The 16,258-nt window shown below is 45.4% G+C and overlaps 1 protein-coding gene across 1 annotated transcript; it reads right to left on the reverse strand.

Moving 5' to 3' along the window:
* Positions 1-3,585: 3,585 nt before the first annotated feature.
* Positions 3,586-6,134, reverse strand: LOC113023396 (E3 SUMO-protein ligase ZBED1-like). The gene is made up of 3 exons (XM_026169399.2): positions 6,025-6,134; positions 5,216-5,811; positions 3,586-4,592 (listed from the first exon to the last, which is right to left on the reverse strand). The coding sequence occupies exons 1-3, from the start codon at positions 6,132-6,134 to the stop codon at positions 3,586-3,588; spliced, it is 1,713 nt and encodes a 570-aa protein (XP_026025184.2).
* Between the last annotated feature and the right edge of the window lie 10,124 nt (positions 6,135-16,258).

A 16,258-nucleotide genomic window follows, 5' to 3' on the forward strand; every position in this document is an offset into this window, starting at 1 on the left:
CATTTCACTTCACACATAAAGAACCTGGTCATTAGTGCTTTGTTTTCTTGAGTGTTTTACTTGTATATGTGGTTGAATTGTTGTCTGATTATTGTGTGTCTTGTGTTGGAAAAAGAAACATCTGCTATGAGTTCACTGGCAATGACAGAGAATGTGCTCTGATCAACCTCAACTGTACTGCAAAGAGGACAGCATCCCTTGGAATGCTCTGATCTGTGTCACTGGTAGGTAGCAAATATTCATAGAAAAGTTGGCTTATATAATAATTATATAAGTTTAATGTTCAAGCTAATAAATTAGCAGTTGTGTGCACAGCAGGGTTTCTAAAGTATGCTGTCATGTGTGATCATTCCCAGATGTAATGCATGTCTTATTTGTAGTTTTGTATTTTTTTAAATTTTGAATTATATTATTATTATTTTACATTAATAGAAAACCTTTTTAAATTTTCAACCATGGTTGCATTTTGAGGCTACATCCCAAAAATATGTACAAAGTCCTATGTGGGAAGAATGATATGAAACTTTAGATCGTTCAGCTTTAAACAAAAGGAAACAGGCTCTTTTTGATCACTATATTTGCTCCCATCATTGCTGTGTTGTGTGGAACAGACACTACACTGTTGTTTTGTAAATACCACAGATTATGAGCATCACAATACAAAGTGTTTGCTGAGTTCACAAAGCAGAACAGTTCTGTAACACAATTTCACTCTGTTCTGCAGCTGTGGTCCCGTGTTTGTTCAGTTCTCACTCAGTGAACTTTTGCTGCTCTCTTCCTCTTGACTGTGTTTATAAAAATAAAATGAAAAAAACAAACAAAAACAGATGCCCCCATACATGCCAAAGCCTGCTTGAAGCTTTTTGCATGAGGACACTCGAACGGGGCTTTGCTCTAAATTCTATATATATATTTGTTTATTTTCTCTTTATATCATTTGTTCAGTTATGAATTTTCAAACTCATTGAAACTCATTAATTGTAGTTTTAATCTTCTAATATCGTCTGAAAACAGACAGAAATTAAGTTTCAGCTGGATTTAGTCATATCATTTTCATATTGTTTGTCCTTAATGATAACAGACACTTTCAAAGTTATTATAAAAAAGAAGTTGGCATCCCTTTCATTAACAGTTCTAATCATATTTTTGATGTTCATTTGCTTCCCTAATCTGGTTTTCAATTACACCTCCAAATAATTATGTGGTTCAGTCTCAGTAGAGCGCACCACATCAAATTGATGTCTCTCATTGTTATTACACTCCTGTTTTATTGGTTTAATCTTTAATTCTAACAATCATTGCCAGAGCCATGCATCCTTTGAGGGGAAGAATTTAGGCTCAAACAAAGCATGGTGTATTGCCTTTCCTCCTTTTGAAGGAGCAGTGCAAAGGAAAAAAAGACACTGCCAGTTTCAACATGCCTGCAGCTTGCTGCAGAGATTAGTCTGATCATTCATTCCATTTCTCACTGCCTTACATAACTGAGTGTTTTTACAAAAACTGTGGACTTTAAGTGTTTGAATCTTAAATATAATATAAAATTGTTTTCTTTTGATCTTTTTTGTAATATAGCCAATTCTGTTTTGAGTATTCCATCTTCTTTTCTTTGTACACGGAGATTGAGTTGGTTTTTTGTCTCTTTGGTTTGGTTTTTTGTTTCCAGATTTCAATCAGAAGGAATCTTTTTTTCAATTCCGTTAAGTTCAGTTGCAATTAAGTGTACGTAGTGCAATTAAAATGATTTAAAACATTTTAGCATAAATAAAAAATCAGATCATGGTTTGCAAGAGACATGGTAGAAGTAGAAGATTAATTACTTTACTTTTGCTAATAAATGTAATTAGAATTGTGATTGGCACACATGCAGCCACACAACTCTGAAATTGGTAACATGTCTTAGACACACAAATATAATGGCACACAGTCCTTTTTTATGTATTTTACATTCAATATAGTTACATTCATTTTTTAATTTCTTTCTTTTACTGGTGCTTGAGGGTCCATGTGGCTGCTGAGGGTTGCTGGTGCTATGAAGAGCAAAAATTGTGTTCTGGAATGCCGTGCAGTTATATACAGGAAGTGTTGATCGCTGATTGCTGACTCATCTTAAATTTTCTTTGACTTGTGAGATGCATTTTTTGCTTAGTCTTGTGTTTAGTTTTACTTATTTGAAGTAACTATGAGACTAACTGTTGTTTTTGTTTCTTCACTGTTAAATAGTTTGTTAGTATTACTCTTATGCATCAACCTGGTCTCATCAGCCAGTATTCAAATCCCCTTAATTTCTTGTGTGTTAGATCAGATTTATTTTGTACAGCAGTTAGCTTCAAGTTATGTGAAGTTTTTATTTTGACTGTAGTTTAGTTCTGTTCATTTGACTTTTTTTAAGTGCCCAGTGTTAATTCATTTTGTATATTTCTTTTTCATTTTTAGGGTAAATAAAACCCATTTTTTTCAACATACCCACCATGTCCTCCTATCTAACACACTTCGTTCTTTACACGAATTCTAAAGTACCTATTTAGGTTTACTTCTCTCCTGATTTCAGACATTCATTTGAATTTTAAGATATTGAAAGGCTTGGCAATATAGAGCATCTTTCAGAGCATCTTGTTGCTCAAAGGGACCAAAGACAGAATATATATGTAGCTTAGTAAAAAAAGAAAGAAAGAAAAAAGAAAGAAAGAGGAAACTGTTATAAATACGCAGTTCATAAAAGATAAATATTGCAAAGTTAAAAAGAGTTAAATGTATGCTTTGTTGTGTGATGCAATCCATGATTAAAATGATAAGAATGTAAAGGTTATATTTATTTTGTTTAAAAAAACGTGTTACTTTGATAATTCAGTTTTGTCCCAGTGGAGGTGAACTAGACACAAGTGCAGACGTGTGGCGTCTCGGAGCAGGCAAAGTGAGACGACTAGAGGAGCTAACGCAGAAGCGAGAGGCATCCTGTGGTGATTTAAAGCTACAGTTTATGACTGCAAACTAGAGCTGGGTGATATAAGATTTTTTCATATCACGATATGTTTTTTTCATTTCAGGCGATAACGATATATATCATGATATAAGCCAAATAACTAAATTTGTAAGATTTAAATGTGCCATTGCTCACAAGTAAAATGTGAAATAATCAGCAGCTTGTTTTGATTTAAATATTTATTTCCCATAATAAGTTAAACAGGGCAGATGTACTTAAGGAAAATGAAACTTCAGTTTCAGATAAATAGAGGCAAATATTGCAAACTACACAAAAGGCAGCCGCTAAAGCGTTTAAGTTTGAAAATAGAACAAACAAAACAGACTACTAAATTGTCAATTCCACTTAGAAACAAAATATTAATTCTAAAAATAAATCTTAGTTTGTTTTACAGAAGAACAGACAAAATTGACTAACTAACTTTTGTCAATATCAAATGAACTGAGAACTAAATGGAAATTCTCACTCTCCTTGTTGTATAGCTTAGCTTTTCAAACAGTTTTAAAATAAAGATGCTAACAGAACATTCTTTAAATCCTAGGTACACATCCAAGGTGCAACATATATATATATATATAAAAATAAAACTTTAGTCTGACAAAAGCCTACAGGTTGTGGGACAGGAAGACAAGTCTATCCACTGCTTCAGGCTTTAAAGCGGCCCTGTGGCAAGTCACAATATTAGCCCCTGTACTAAATACCCTCTCAGAGGGGCTGCTGGTTGCGGGGATGCACAGGTAGCGCTTTGCCAGGCAGCTAACTCTTGGGAAGCTTCTGTCGTTGATTTTCCACCACTCAAGTGGGTCCATTTCACTGTCTGCATCAGGTGCCAGCAAGTACTTTTCAAGCTCCTTTTCAACTGTCTCCTTCTCAGTGAGCCCTGTGCTGGTGGGGTGGGATTTCTTAAAGAAGCTGCCCAGTGACTTTCTCTGTTTCTTCTGGGTTGGTAGTACTGCAGCAGCTCCACCATCTTCTGTTTCCTCCGTTCCAGCTGAAGTGGACGGGTGCTCAATTTGCCCCAACATCTCAGACACTGCTCTCATTTTGATGGCATCAACGTGTTCTGCATTAATGTATTGTACTACATCTACCAGGGTTGCAACATCAAGCAGTTCATTTGTAATCTGGTGATTGTACTTTTCATCAAGGTATGTCATGACTGTCATCTTAAGGTCTTTTGTAAGTTGTGTTTCATCCTCAGATGGTTTCAGAATCTGTGTTCTGAAAAGGTGAAGCATCGGCTTGAGGTAGGACACACTCACGTAACACTCTCCAGAAAGTGAATCTGTGAATTCCAGTAGTGGGTTCAGGGCCACATGCACAGACTCCAGAACATCTAGATCTTGCCAGGAGGGAACCAAGTGCCTGGTCTTCTTATCTGCACTGAGGACCTGAGAGATAGCTTTATGTTGCTCCAGAACCCTCCCAACCATTTTTTGGCGTGAGCCCCACCTGGTGGGTGACTCTGTCACTAACTTGTGCTGGGGGAGGTGAAGCTCCTCCTGAGCAGCAGCCAATTCCCTTTTCTTCTTACAAGAGAAACTGAAGGCGGCCACCACTCTCTTACACACGGCCACAGCTCGCTCCACCCTCTTGTCTTTGCCGGCTTTTTCTGTGGATAAAAAGGTAAATAATAGCACATATTAACCTCAGAAATTAATTTAAGATTTTTGATTTTTTTTTCAGTCACAAATAAAATTCACTGCCCTGAAAACCCACTTACTTGCTATGATTGTACTTTTTTTTATTGTACTTTTACTTTTTTAAATTTTTCTGACAGACTGTCCAAATTTTTTTTTCTTATATTTAAAAAGGTGACAGAGGCTGGTGTTATCAACATCATTGTTATATTTGACGTTTTCATCACTTGTTCTTTTTGTCTTGAATTGCCCTATTTGGTGGAATCATAATTTAATGTTCTTTATAGGAAAAAGAGCTGAGGTTCTGTATTAGCCAATTGGGATCCTGATAGAATCCCAAAATTCTAAATTTTATTTGGCACATTTTGTCAACTTGATTTACACTGAAGAGTGACTGAATATTTGCCTATTATGCATGCCAACAGCAACTATTACTTCAAATAAATAGGCTGACATGAAGAATATTCTTTCTGATGTTTATTTTTTAACAATAATCATGGAAGTGATTTAGATCTCTAGCTTTTAATATATTTACATGGGCTCAAAAACACAATTAAAAAAGGCATTTTTAATTTTATTCTGCTTCCCAACTTACCGATAGCTGAGTGAAGTCGATGTCCGAAGCACTGCAGCCGGGTCCAGTTATTCAGGGATGTGGCCTTCACTATATTTGTCCCACTATCGGTTGTGATGCAGACTTGTTTGTCTTCACTCAGTCCCCAGGATGCAAGCGCTTCTGACAGTCCTAATGCAATTACTTCACCCGTGTGGTCGTCGGGAAGGTAGGCAGTTTGAAGACATTTGCTTTTCAGATTCCAGTCTTGGTCGATATAGTGGGCAGTAAGGCTAAGGTAAGGTTCTGACGTGCGACTTGACCACATGTCAGATGTAGTAGCGAAGAACGATACAGTTTGTAGCTCCTTCTCAACAGCCTCACGGCGCTCTCTATATAGCTTTGGAAGCGCTGTCTGAGAGAAATGTTTAAGTCCAGGGAGTTGGTAACGAGGATCCAGTACCTTAATTAGCTGCTTGAATCCTTCATTTTCGACCGTGTTTATTGGTAGCATGTCTTTAGCAGGACAGTAGGCTATGGCATTCGTTATGTCGCTATGTCTCTTAGCTTTTTTGTCATATGGTAAGACGCTGGAGAAAGCCGACTCAATTGACTGTTGCTGCTTCGCAGGGATTCCCCTGGTTGTTTTCGATGACAAATTAGCACTTTCAGTCAGAGATTGAGCGTGCTCTAGTGGGTGGCACTGCTTCAGGTGATGAAAAAGGTTTGTTGTATTTCCAGACTTAGTGGGAACATGCTTTCGGCACAACTTACAGTGCGTGCTACTCTGTTTTTTGTCAGACTTCAAATAGCCGAAATATCTCCACACTACGGAACTTTTCTGGCCCTACTTTTCGACAATCTCTTCGGCATTCGAACCGTCATCCGTGTTCTCTTCGGTAACGTGGTCACCCGAGCTCTCGGTCGATTTTTCTCTACTTGGTACACTCATTTTCTCCATTACCCGGTCGACACGGTGGTTAGCTGCTTCGCAAACAAATACGCACGTGCGGCTTGGCACTTGTACGTAACAAGGCACGTGACGTGGATTGGCTCTGTGCTACTTAATTTGGATTGGCTGTTCCTTTTTTTTTTTTTTTTTAAAGAGGAAGAGAGAGAGATGAGGTCTATCGCGATAGTTGTATTTTCCTATCGAGAAGAAGTTATATCGCAATACATATCGTTATCGTTCTATCGCCCAGCTCTACTGCAAATGTTTTGGGTTGTCGGTTAGATAACCCAGGAACTATTTGGCATTGCAAAGCAGCGAATGTCGACCTGAAGTCTGCTGCATGGAAGTTTACTGTTTATTGATAAAGTGGTGGCTAACTGGCAGAACATCCAGACTGTGAGCAGCTAGTTGCCCTGTTTGGACATTTTGGTGGCCTGAAAGTGGACAGCAAACACGCAGTGCCCAAAGTGGCCCAGACACACCCCATATATTCTGCAGCTGTTCTTGAGAGCTTCTGCGCTGCTTCGGAGTTTAGGCCTGCTTGCCAGAGTCTTCTCTGCTGGACACGTGACTTTCCAAAGCTACTACCCCGTTTGTTTACTTCAGATGGAGCGAAGCGACCATTAAGTTTGGGGTCACAACGATCCCCAGCTATGATTCAGTCCTGCGACTTTTACTTTCCCTTATGTTGTTTTAACGGCTTAAAATAAGATAGTTATTGTTAATTGATGAAATTACTCTGAAATTTCAGTTGAACAACTAAACAAAAGTGGACTTTTTTTTTTTTAATTAGAATCAGTGAACAGACACTTTTAAGTTTAAGTACTCAGTAGGTTCATTTTGTTTATGGTGAAAAATATTTGCGTATTGCTATGAGATGTAAGTCATTCAAGCATATGATCCTAGTGCATTATTAATTTGTATTTATTTTCTGGGGGTAATTTAAGTTACATAATCTTGAGTTTCAATTCATACTGTAATAAGAGAAAAGAACCCAGGGCCCCAATCTACGTCATTATAAATATATGGTAGATGGGCCACACACACTTATGGAGTTATAGCATGGAAACAAAGCAAAATTACCAAGCATACACTGCAGGCAGACCGATATAACTTGCAAAGCATGCACAAATTGAAAAACAAAAAGCTTTCCAAAGGTGATAAAATAAAGATGATTTGAAGAAAAAGAGTGATGTAATAAGTCCTTGAAGAGGGGGAAAAAAAACTTAGAAGTCAGAAGAGCTTTAATTGAATGACCTGCATCCAACTTCTTTCAAAAGTCTGGGTTTCATAAAAATGGATATTGCATATGTCTGAGTAAATATATCTATATTTGCTTGACATTTTTATTTAATGTTATTTAATTTTTTTTTGTTTAATGCCACGAATAACCTTTTTTTCTGTCGTGTTGATTCTGAATAAGATTATGAGTGACTCGGGCTGACACTGTAGCAGGGGTTGTCATTAAAGCAACTATCATTTTCATCCATAAACGCGACAAGACCGTTGTGCATTATGTGCCCTTTGTTCTCACCAGGTGACATCACATGTGGAGCACAAGTGCCTGGAACCAACGCTACCTCAGGGCAATCCCCAAAGGCCTTTTGTTTTTTTTAACCTCCAGAAACTCTCCTGCTTGGCCTGACCTACTCCCCCTCAGGTATTATTCATTTTCCTTCCCCCTTTTCCCCCCTCTTTCATATATATAGGCATGTGTATGTACACATAGGGTTTCTATACAGGAACACTTAATACTTGATATACTATATGACTGCATCTAAATATATCTGTCACGGTTTGCCGGGGCAAGCCGTGTGGAATATGAAATAGGACCCAAAATGCGGCAGCTCTGGTGCAGATGAGTGTTTATTTACAGGGGTGTGAGTACAAACAGCGGTGGCGACAAAACATGAAACCGGAAACCTAAACTGGGTAAACTAATAAGACAAACCAGAATGAGGATGCAGGGAGGTCCGGAGAAATACATACGGGGAGACGCAGGGAGACCGAGGGGAAACAACACAGACGAACCAGCGATTACCAAGACAGAAAATACAACTTAAATACACTCAGAGAACACAGGGAGATTACACACAGGTGGGAGACACAGCTGGGAGTGATTAACATGACGAGACCAGGGAGGCAAACTGAAAACACTCACATAAGACGCAGACCTTCACAATAAAACAGGAACACACGGGGGGGAACAGGGTAAACACCAATTAGAGAACAGAACCAAAATCGCGAAGAGAAAACACAAAACGCTGGGTCAAAAGGACCCAGGATCATGACAATATCACTGTGCATGCTGTCATTTTTATAGTTCATGATAGAATCATATGGGTAAATGTTTTACGTAGTTTGTTGTTTGTTTTGATATGGGGAATGTGTTGAATGTTTCACTTTACAAGGATTACAAGAAATTATTTATGGTCCTTTTTATAATTTAATGTAGAGTGGCTCACCAAGTTTATGGATTGTTATAAACGCATTTTTATTAAGACAGTAAGAGATTGCTACTGTAAAATATCAATACATCAGTATGTGCATGTATGTGTTTGCCTCTACAATCCCAAGAAACTATAACTCTCATTAGTACCATAGTGGATATTATTCCTCATTCTGCAGCATAACATGGAACTAAAACTAACGAGGTTGCCGAACGGATGCTAGCCAAAGTGCAGTACCCATTTACATTGACACTCACACAGATACACCTCCACATACGTCTTAGTTATTGTTGACTTTGTATTGTGCTAAAGACAATTTCAAAATGTTTTTTCCCATGTTTTCAATGCACCATGCTGTGTTTTGTCTCTTTGTGCTTGACTTGTGCAGAGTGTCTGGACATGAATGAAGCCATTGAAACACTGTTTATCCGAGACAATAATGGCCACCTTAACTCCCACACAACTGCTTCGGGACAGGAAGCACCCCAGTTCAAGAGTTCTCAGCATGAGAGTCAAATCCCATGTAAATACAGACATTTAATTGGTGCAGATCGCCTCAGAAGTTGTCTGAATGTGAGGGCACATATTTACGACCCTTAGAAAACGGTCACGGGGTTTTTACAGCCTGAAGCAGCCAAGAGGAAGTGACGTAGCGTGAAGAGGACGGGCATGCGCAGTGAGAGAGAAGACGAGCGGAGCAAAAAAAAAACCACACGTGTCCGGACAAGGGAGGATGCTAGGAAAGACCCGAACAAAGTGTAAACGAGGGGTTAGCGAGACAGTGTACGGTACCGCAGCGAGTCTAGGCTGGGTTTCCGTCCGTGTATGAACTCTGATTCCGGCTACAGCGGCCTTACGGGTGCAGTGCCGGGGCGAAGCGTCGGCGGAGATAGCGCTAGCCGAGGGGCTAATCGAGAGCTAAGGGCTAGCGGCCGCTCCCCTCCAATCTGCCTCAGTTTCCCGGCGTTACCGGTAGAGTTTGACGGTGAAGAACGTTTAGAAAGCGAGACAGCACGGCCGGCTGTCTGGCGAAGGACCAGCGAGTTTCCGAGAGAGGAGTTGGGCGGCTTCGCTTCGCCTGGCCTGGGGACTGCCGTAGCTCCGATAGCCCGCGGGACCGCCATTTTGGGCCTCAACGTCGGCGGTGTTTGGAGTACCCTGCCACCCAGACGACGCTCCGGATGTTCACCCTGCTTCAGCGGGCTGTATGTAAAAGCTTCGCCTACCCGTGAGTTCATCACACCCCATTTCAGGAGGGGCAAAGGTACTGTTTCTGTGTTTTTTCTTTGTTTTGTGTGGACCGGAGAATGGACATTCTATTCCGGCTGTGGAAGTTCTGGACAGCCCAACAGACTGTAACTCCGGTTAACGACACCTACCCCTAGAACTATCTGTCCGTCCCACCCCAGAGACAATTTACTGGATTAAACTGTAAAGACTGAAATGTTCTTTTGCTGTGTCAGCCATTTTAGACTGGATAATTGCTGTGTTAACTTTTACTGTTCTTCTGTATTGTGAGTGCTTTCTCTGTGACTAGGGTGGGTTGTGCGGAGTCGAGGACTCCTAACACTGGGTCCTACCAGTCTGTTTTGATTTATTTTACCTCATTTTATTTCTTTCATTTCTTTGGTCCTGGGGAGGCTCCTTGCTGTTTTCCCTTTGCTCTCCAGGGCCCTGTGGACATTGTTAACCAAGTTTGGTTTTTTTTGAGGGCTCTCCAGATAAATAAAAAAAGAGCCACGTGGTTTAAAAAGTCGTTGTTGAATGCTTTTGTCCGACCCAGGTTGCCTTGGAGTAGGGGCACCCGAGTTATTTGGTTAGGCACAGGACGACGGAGTTAAGTGGGACCGTGCTAGTATTCCGTGTGCAGGCGCTGCTATCATTGCAGGTCCGGGCCTGGAGTCCTCCTTTTGTGCCTACTGTTGCCAGGTAACTAACCCCATTCTTACTGAAGTAAGTGTCCGGGTCAATCGCGCTAGAGGGGGTTACGGACTTAGATCCCACCACCCGCTAGTCGTTCAAGGCAGCCTGTGCGCCCTTCTACCCCTACATAGCAGGGCTAGTAGCCCCTCACAATTGGCGTCACGAACAGGATTCACCCATTGGCTCGGGGTCGTTATAGAGGAGGAATAGAGTTAAGGCAAACATGTCTGAACTAGAAGATTTGAAAAGGAGCTTTGATGAACTACAAGGGAGGCTTGCGGAGCAGGCGGGTGCCTTACAGCAGGCACGAGAAGAACAGAGAGAAGCTCTTTCTCTCGCAAGGGCAGTGATTGATCAACAGGCCCAAGCTTTAAAAGCCCCGGCGGTAATCTATGTCCACCGAGACCGCAAACTGGCAGATTTTAGTGGTTGCCCTGGAAAGAGTGGAGATGATTGTGTGGAAGAATGGATCGCGGCAATGCGGTCTGCGTTCCAAGTCATGAAGGTGCCAGAGGCGGACCGTGTAGAGCTGGTCAAACAACACATAAAAGATGAGGCCAGGGCAACTGTTAAGTTCATGTTGGATGGGGCAGGAGAGTCTGTCGAGGGCATATTTGAGGTTCTCCTTCAAACCTATGGAGACAAGGTCCCCATAGGTACCAGGTTGAAGGAGTTCTATGAGAGAAGGCAGATGTCCAGCGAGACAGTCAGAACTTATGCCTATGACCTACAGGAGAAGCTGGCTTTGATTAAGAGGCGAGAACCCAACCGCGTTCCCGACTCAGAGACAGTGTTGAAGGAACAGCTAGTGCTGGGCTTGCGGGATGACCTTTTGAGGCGAGAGATGAAAAGGAGGGTCAAGGAGGAGAAAGGCCTAACCTTCATCGGGCTGCTGCAAGCCGCAGTTGACTGGTCGGAGGAAGAAGAAGCCCAGTCCCCTCTCGCCTCCCAAAGTAGGCTCAGAACTAGAGGTGCGGTGAACGCTGCAGTACCGGCCGAAGATAAACCATCCCCCCTCACCCTGGAGATGCTCCACGAAGAGGTTAGGAAACTAGCTGCTCGTCAAGCTGTACTTAGCACTACAGAGCAGGGAAAGAGGGAGCAGCCAGCAGAGTGCACAGCGCAGGCGAACACCCCTGAGGGACGGTGAAGGGCGATATATTTGCTACAGCTGTGGGGAGCCTGGCCACACTAGCCGGCATTGTACCAAAAAGCTAGACGCCGGGGCTCTGGCCCCTATTCCCATAGACCCGGCGCAGGTGGCATTTTCTGGCAATCCAAACGCCAAGGGTGTGGCCAAGAAACACCCCACCACACCGGCCATAGGGCGCCAAGCAGCCGAGTGTCTTCTGACAGAGGTGGAGGAGAGCCTCCAAAGGAGTGCTCTTGGGAGGTGTCGCACAGTCCACCTTAAGATAGGGGGGGTGGACACCACCTGCCTCTGGGACACGGGGTCAAATGTGACGGCTATTATGGAGTCCCATTTCCGTAGGTGTTTTGGGCCACAGGAGTTGAAGTCAGCAGACTGGATTGAGCTCACAGCCGCAAACGGGCTCGATATTCCTGTCTTGGGCTGCTTGGAGGCGGAGGTTGAATGCGCCGGGAGAGTGGTTGGTAAGAAGTGCATTTTTGTACTCACCGACACTCACCCTCAGGTAGACAAAGCTAATGGGCTCCCAGGGATTGTGGGGATGAATGTTATAGAAGACCTCGAAGCGCTCTTTATCGCAGATGGGGGTCACGTCCACATGGATCCCCACGCTCCAGACGAGACAGAGGCCACCATCCGTCGGTTGATAGCCCGAGCGAGGAAGGAGTTCCCGCGCACAGGTCCAAGTGGCAAAATCGGGTTTGTCAAGGTGGCTGGCAGGGAACCCGTTATCATCCCCCCGAGGAGCGAGAAAGTGGTGGAGGGCCGTTGCGGGGTCTCACCTAGGGTTGAGTGCCAAGTGCTGGCAGAGGCGGCAAAAGAGATAGAGCTGCCGCGGGGACTGTTAGTTGCCAACACTATTGCGACAACCAGTGGTGGAAGAATCCCTCTCAGAGTGATGAACACAAGCGAGAGGGCTGTCAAGCTGATGCCAAGAGCCAGGCTTGCCGTTGTAAGCAAACCACGAGCTGTGCTCCCCAAAGAGCTTGTACGGGTAGAGGAGAGAGGGGGGGCACTCGTGGTTAAGCCGCTGGGTCAGGGTGAGAGTATAGCGACAGGTGGCGAGGCTGGGCAGTTGCCGGTCCCTGTACAGGCTAACACCCGGGACCTCACGGAGCTACAGCGTCAAAAGCTTTGTCGGCTGTTAGCCCAACACCAAGACGTATTCTCGGCAAGCGAAGTCGATTACGGCTACACCACCACGGTGACACACAGTATCCCCACCGAGGCACTCCCAATCAAACAGAGGCACCGAAGGGTCCCACCCCATGTCTTTCAAGAGTTTAAGAGGCATGTTCAGGAGCTCGTTAGCCAGGGGATCCTTAAAGAGAGCTCCAGTCCATGGGCCTCGCCTGCGGTGGTGGTTATTAAGAAAGATGGAAGTGTTCGATTCTGCTGCGATTACAGGCGGCTGAACGAAGTGACGTGCAAAGATGCCTACCCACTTCCCCGCATCGAAGAGTCGTTGGATGCGCTTGGCAATGCGCTGTTATTCTCGACCCTGGACCTGACCGCAGGCTACTTCCAAGTGGCCATGAGCGAAAGGGACAGGGGAAAAACGGCGGTTACAACACCATTTGGCTTGTTTGAATGGACTCGGATGCCATTTGGCTTGTGCAACGCCCCAGCCACTTTTCAGCGGCTGATGGGTATGGTACTGGGGGACCTCAGTTTTGATATACTCCTTGTCTACCTGGATGACATTATAGTCTTCTCCCGGGACTTTGACAGTCACTGCGAGAGGCTCGAGACAGTGTTCGAACGTTTGAAGCAGCACGGGTTGAAGTTGAAGCCGACCAAATGCTTCCTTCTGCGGCCGGAGGTTAAATTCCTTGGCCACGTGATTTCTGCTAAAGGCGTCCAGGTAGATCAAGAAAAGGTCAAGGCCCTGGAGGCATGGCCGGCTCCAAGGAGTGTGCGAGAGGTGAGGCAGGTGCTTGGATTCATGAGCTACTACAGGCGGTTTGTGCCAAGGTTTGCACAGTTGGCCAAGCCTCTGCATGCCCTGGTTGGGAAAGGGTTGAAAAACACGTCGAGGGGCACCCAGACGTTTGTTTGGACCGGTGAGTGCCAGGAGGCACTGGATGAGCTGAAACGGTGCCTGGTGTCCCCTCCAATCCTGGCCTATCCCAACTTCGGCCTACCCTTCATATTGACCACAGATGGGAGTCTGCACGGACTCGGGGCTGTGCTCAGTCAAAAACAGGAGGGCGTAGAGCGTGTGGTAGCCTACGCGAGTCGGGGGCTGAGAGGCTCCGAGAAGAATGACAAGAATTACAGCGCATTTAAACTGGAACTTCTGGCGCTTAAATGGGCTGTTACCGAGAAATTCAGGGACTACCTGATGTACGCCAGGTTCACGGTAGTCACGGACCATAACCCGCTGCGCTACCTGGCAACGGCTAACCTGGGGGCTGTCGAACAGCGGTGGGTAGCACAACTCGCTGAGTATGACTTTGAGGTGTGTTACAAGCCCGGGCGGCAAAACACGAATGCAGACGTCCTCTCCAGAATCCCTAACCAAGAGGAACCCGAGCAGGAGGACACGGGCAAGGACTTTATCAAAGTGGGCCCAGAAGAAGTGCGTGCGTGTCTGTGGCCTGCTAGGTTGGAGGAGGATGGTAGGGCTGATCTGAAAGCCAGAGTGCAAGCGACTGCTGGGAAAGCTCTTGGTGGGCACAGCTGGGAGGAGGTCGAAGTGGCTCAGAAAAACGACCCGGTCGTCGGGCCCGTGTATCGGGAGGGGCACGGGGATGAGCCATGCCGATCTCCACGCGTTAACACCTGACGCGAGGCGGCTTCACCAACAGCTTGACCGCCTTAGGCTTTATAAGGGTGTGCTGTATAGGCATGTCAGCAACCCTCGTGATGGGGAGGAGATCAGGCAGCTCATTATCCCAGGGGCCTTACAACGTAGGGTATATGAGAACCAGCATGAGCATGGGGGGCATTTCAGTGCAAAGAGCACCCTCGCGGTAATGAGAAGGAGCTATTACTGGCCTACCATGAGTAGAGATGTTTAAGATTGGGTTCAGCAATGCAGGCGGTGTGCATTGGCAAAGGATGTCTTTCCCAACCACAGGGCCCCCATGACCTGCAGCAATGTCACCGCACCCCTGGAGGTCCTTGCTATGGACTATACGGTGCTAGAAAAGTCTTGTGGGGGATACGAAAATGTCCTTGTCCTTACAGACATGTTCACCAGGTTCACCGTTGCCGTCCCCACCAGAAACCAAACTGCTGAGACGACAGCAAATGCTTTGCTGAAACATTGGTTTACCTATTACGGGTGCCCGGCCCGGTTGCACTCCGATCAGGGGAGGAGCTTCGAGGCTAGTGTTATAAAAGAGCTGTGCAGAGCCTATGGGATTGCCAAGAGTCGCACCAGCCCTTACCATCCGCAGGGGAACGCGCAGTGTGAGAGGTTTAATAGGACCATGCACGACATGCTCAGGACACTGCCACCAGAGAAGAAGCGGGATTGGAAAACATACTTGCCAGAGTTGGTTATGGCCTATAACTCTCGTGAGCACTCTTCCACGGGTTATGCGCCCTTCTATCTCCTGTTCAGGAGGGACGCCAGAATGCCCTTGGACCTCCTGGGAGGGAAAGACATGAGGGAACCAGAGGCGGACAATCTGGACGACTGGGTCCGGGACCACCATGAGAGGCTTAGGACCGCGGTATAGAGTGTTACTGAACATGTGGGTTAATATGTGTTATTCTGTGTTTGTTACAGGGATGAACTGCTTGAGTCGTCGCTGGTGTGGCAGGGTTTAGCTGGGGGGAAATGTGAGGGCACATATTTACGACCCTTAGAAAACGGTCACGGGGTTTTTACAGCCTGAAGCAGCCAAGAGGAAGTGACGTAGCGTGAAGAGGACGGGCATGCGCAGTGAGAGAGAAGACGAGCGGAGCAAAAAAAAAAACACACGTGTCCGGACGAGGGAGGACGCTAGGAAAGACCCGAACAAAGTGTAAACGAGGGGTTAGCGAGACAGTGTACGGTACCGCAGCGAGTCTAGGCTGGGTTTCCGTCCGTGTATGAACTCTGATTCCGGCTACAGCGGCCTTACGGGTGCAGCGCCGGGGCGAAGCGTCGGCGGAGATAGCGCTAGCCGAGGGGCTAATCGAGAGCTAAGGGCTAGCGGCCGCTCCCCTCCAATCTGCCTCAGTTTCCCGGCGTTACCGGTAGAGTTTGACGGTGAAGAACGTTTAGAAAGCGAGACAGCACGGCCGGCTGTCTGGCGAAGGACCAGCGAGTTTCCGAGAGAGGAGTTGGGCGGCTTCGCTTCGCCCGGCCTGGGGACTGCCGTAGCTCCGATAGCCCGCGGGACCGCCATTTTGGGCCTCAACGTCGGCGGTGTTTGGAGTACCCTGCCACCCAGACGACGCTCCGGATGTTCACCCTGCTTCAGTGGGCTGTATGTAAAAGCTTCGCCTACCCGTGAGTTCATCACACCCCATTTCAGGAGGGGCAAAGGTACTGTTTCTATGTTTTTTCTTTGTTTTGTGTGGACCGGAGAATGGACATTCTATTCCGGCTGTGGAAGTTCTGGACAGCCTAACAGACTGTAACTCCGGTTAACGACACCTACCCCTAGAACTAT

This window comes from Astatotilapia calliptera, chromosome 6 (assembly GCF_964374335.1).
Source record: "Astatotilapia calliptera chromosome 6, fAstCal68.1, whole genome shotgun sequence".
NCBI classification, from domain to species: Eukaryota; Metazoa; Chordata; class Actinopteri; order Cichliformes; family Cichlidae; genus Astatotilapia; species Astatotilapia calliptera.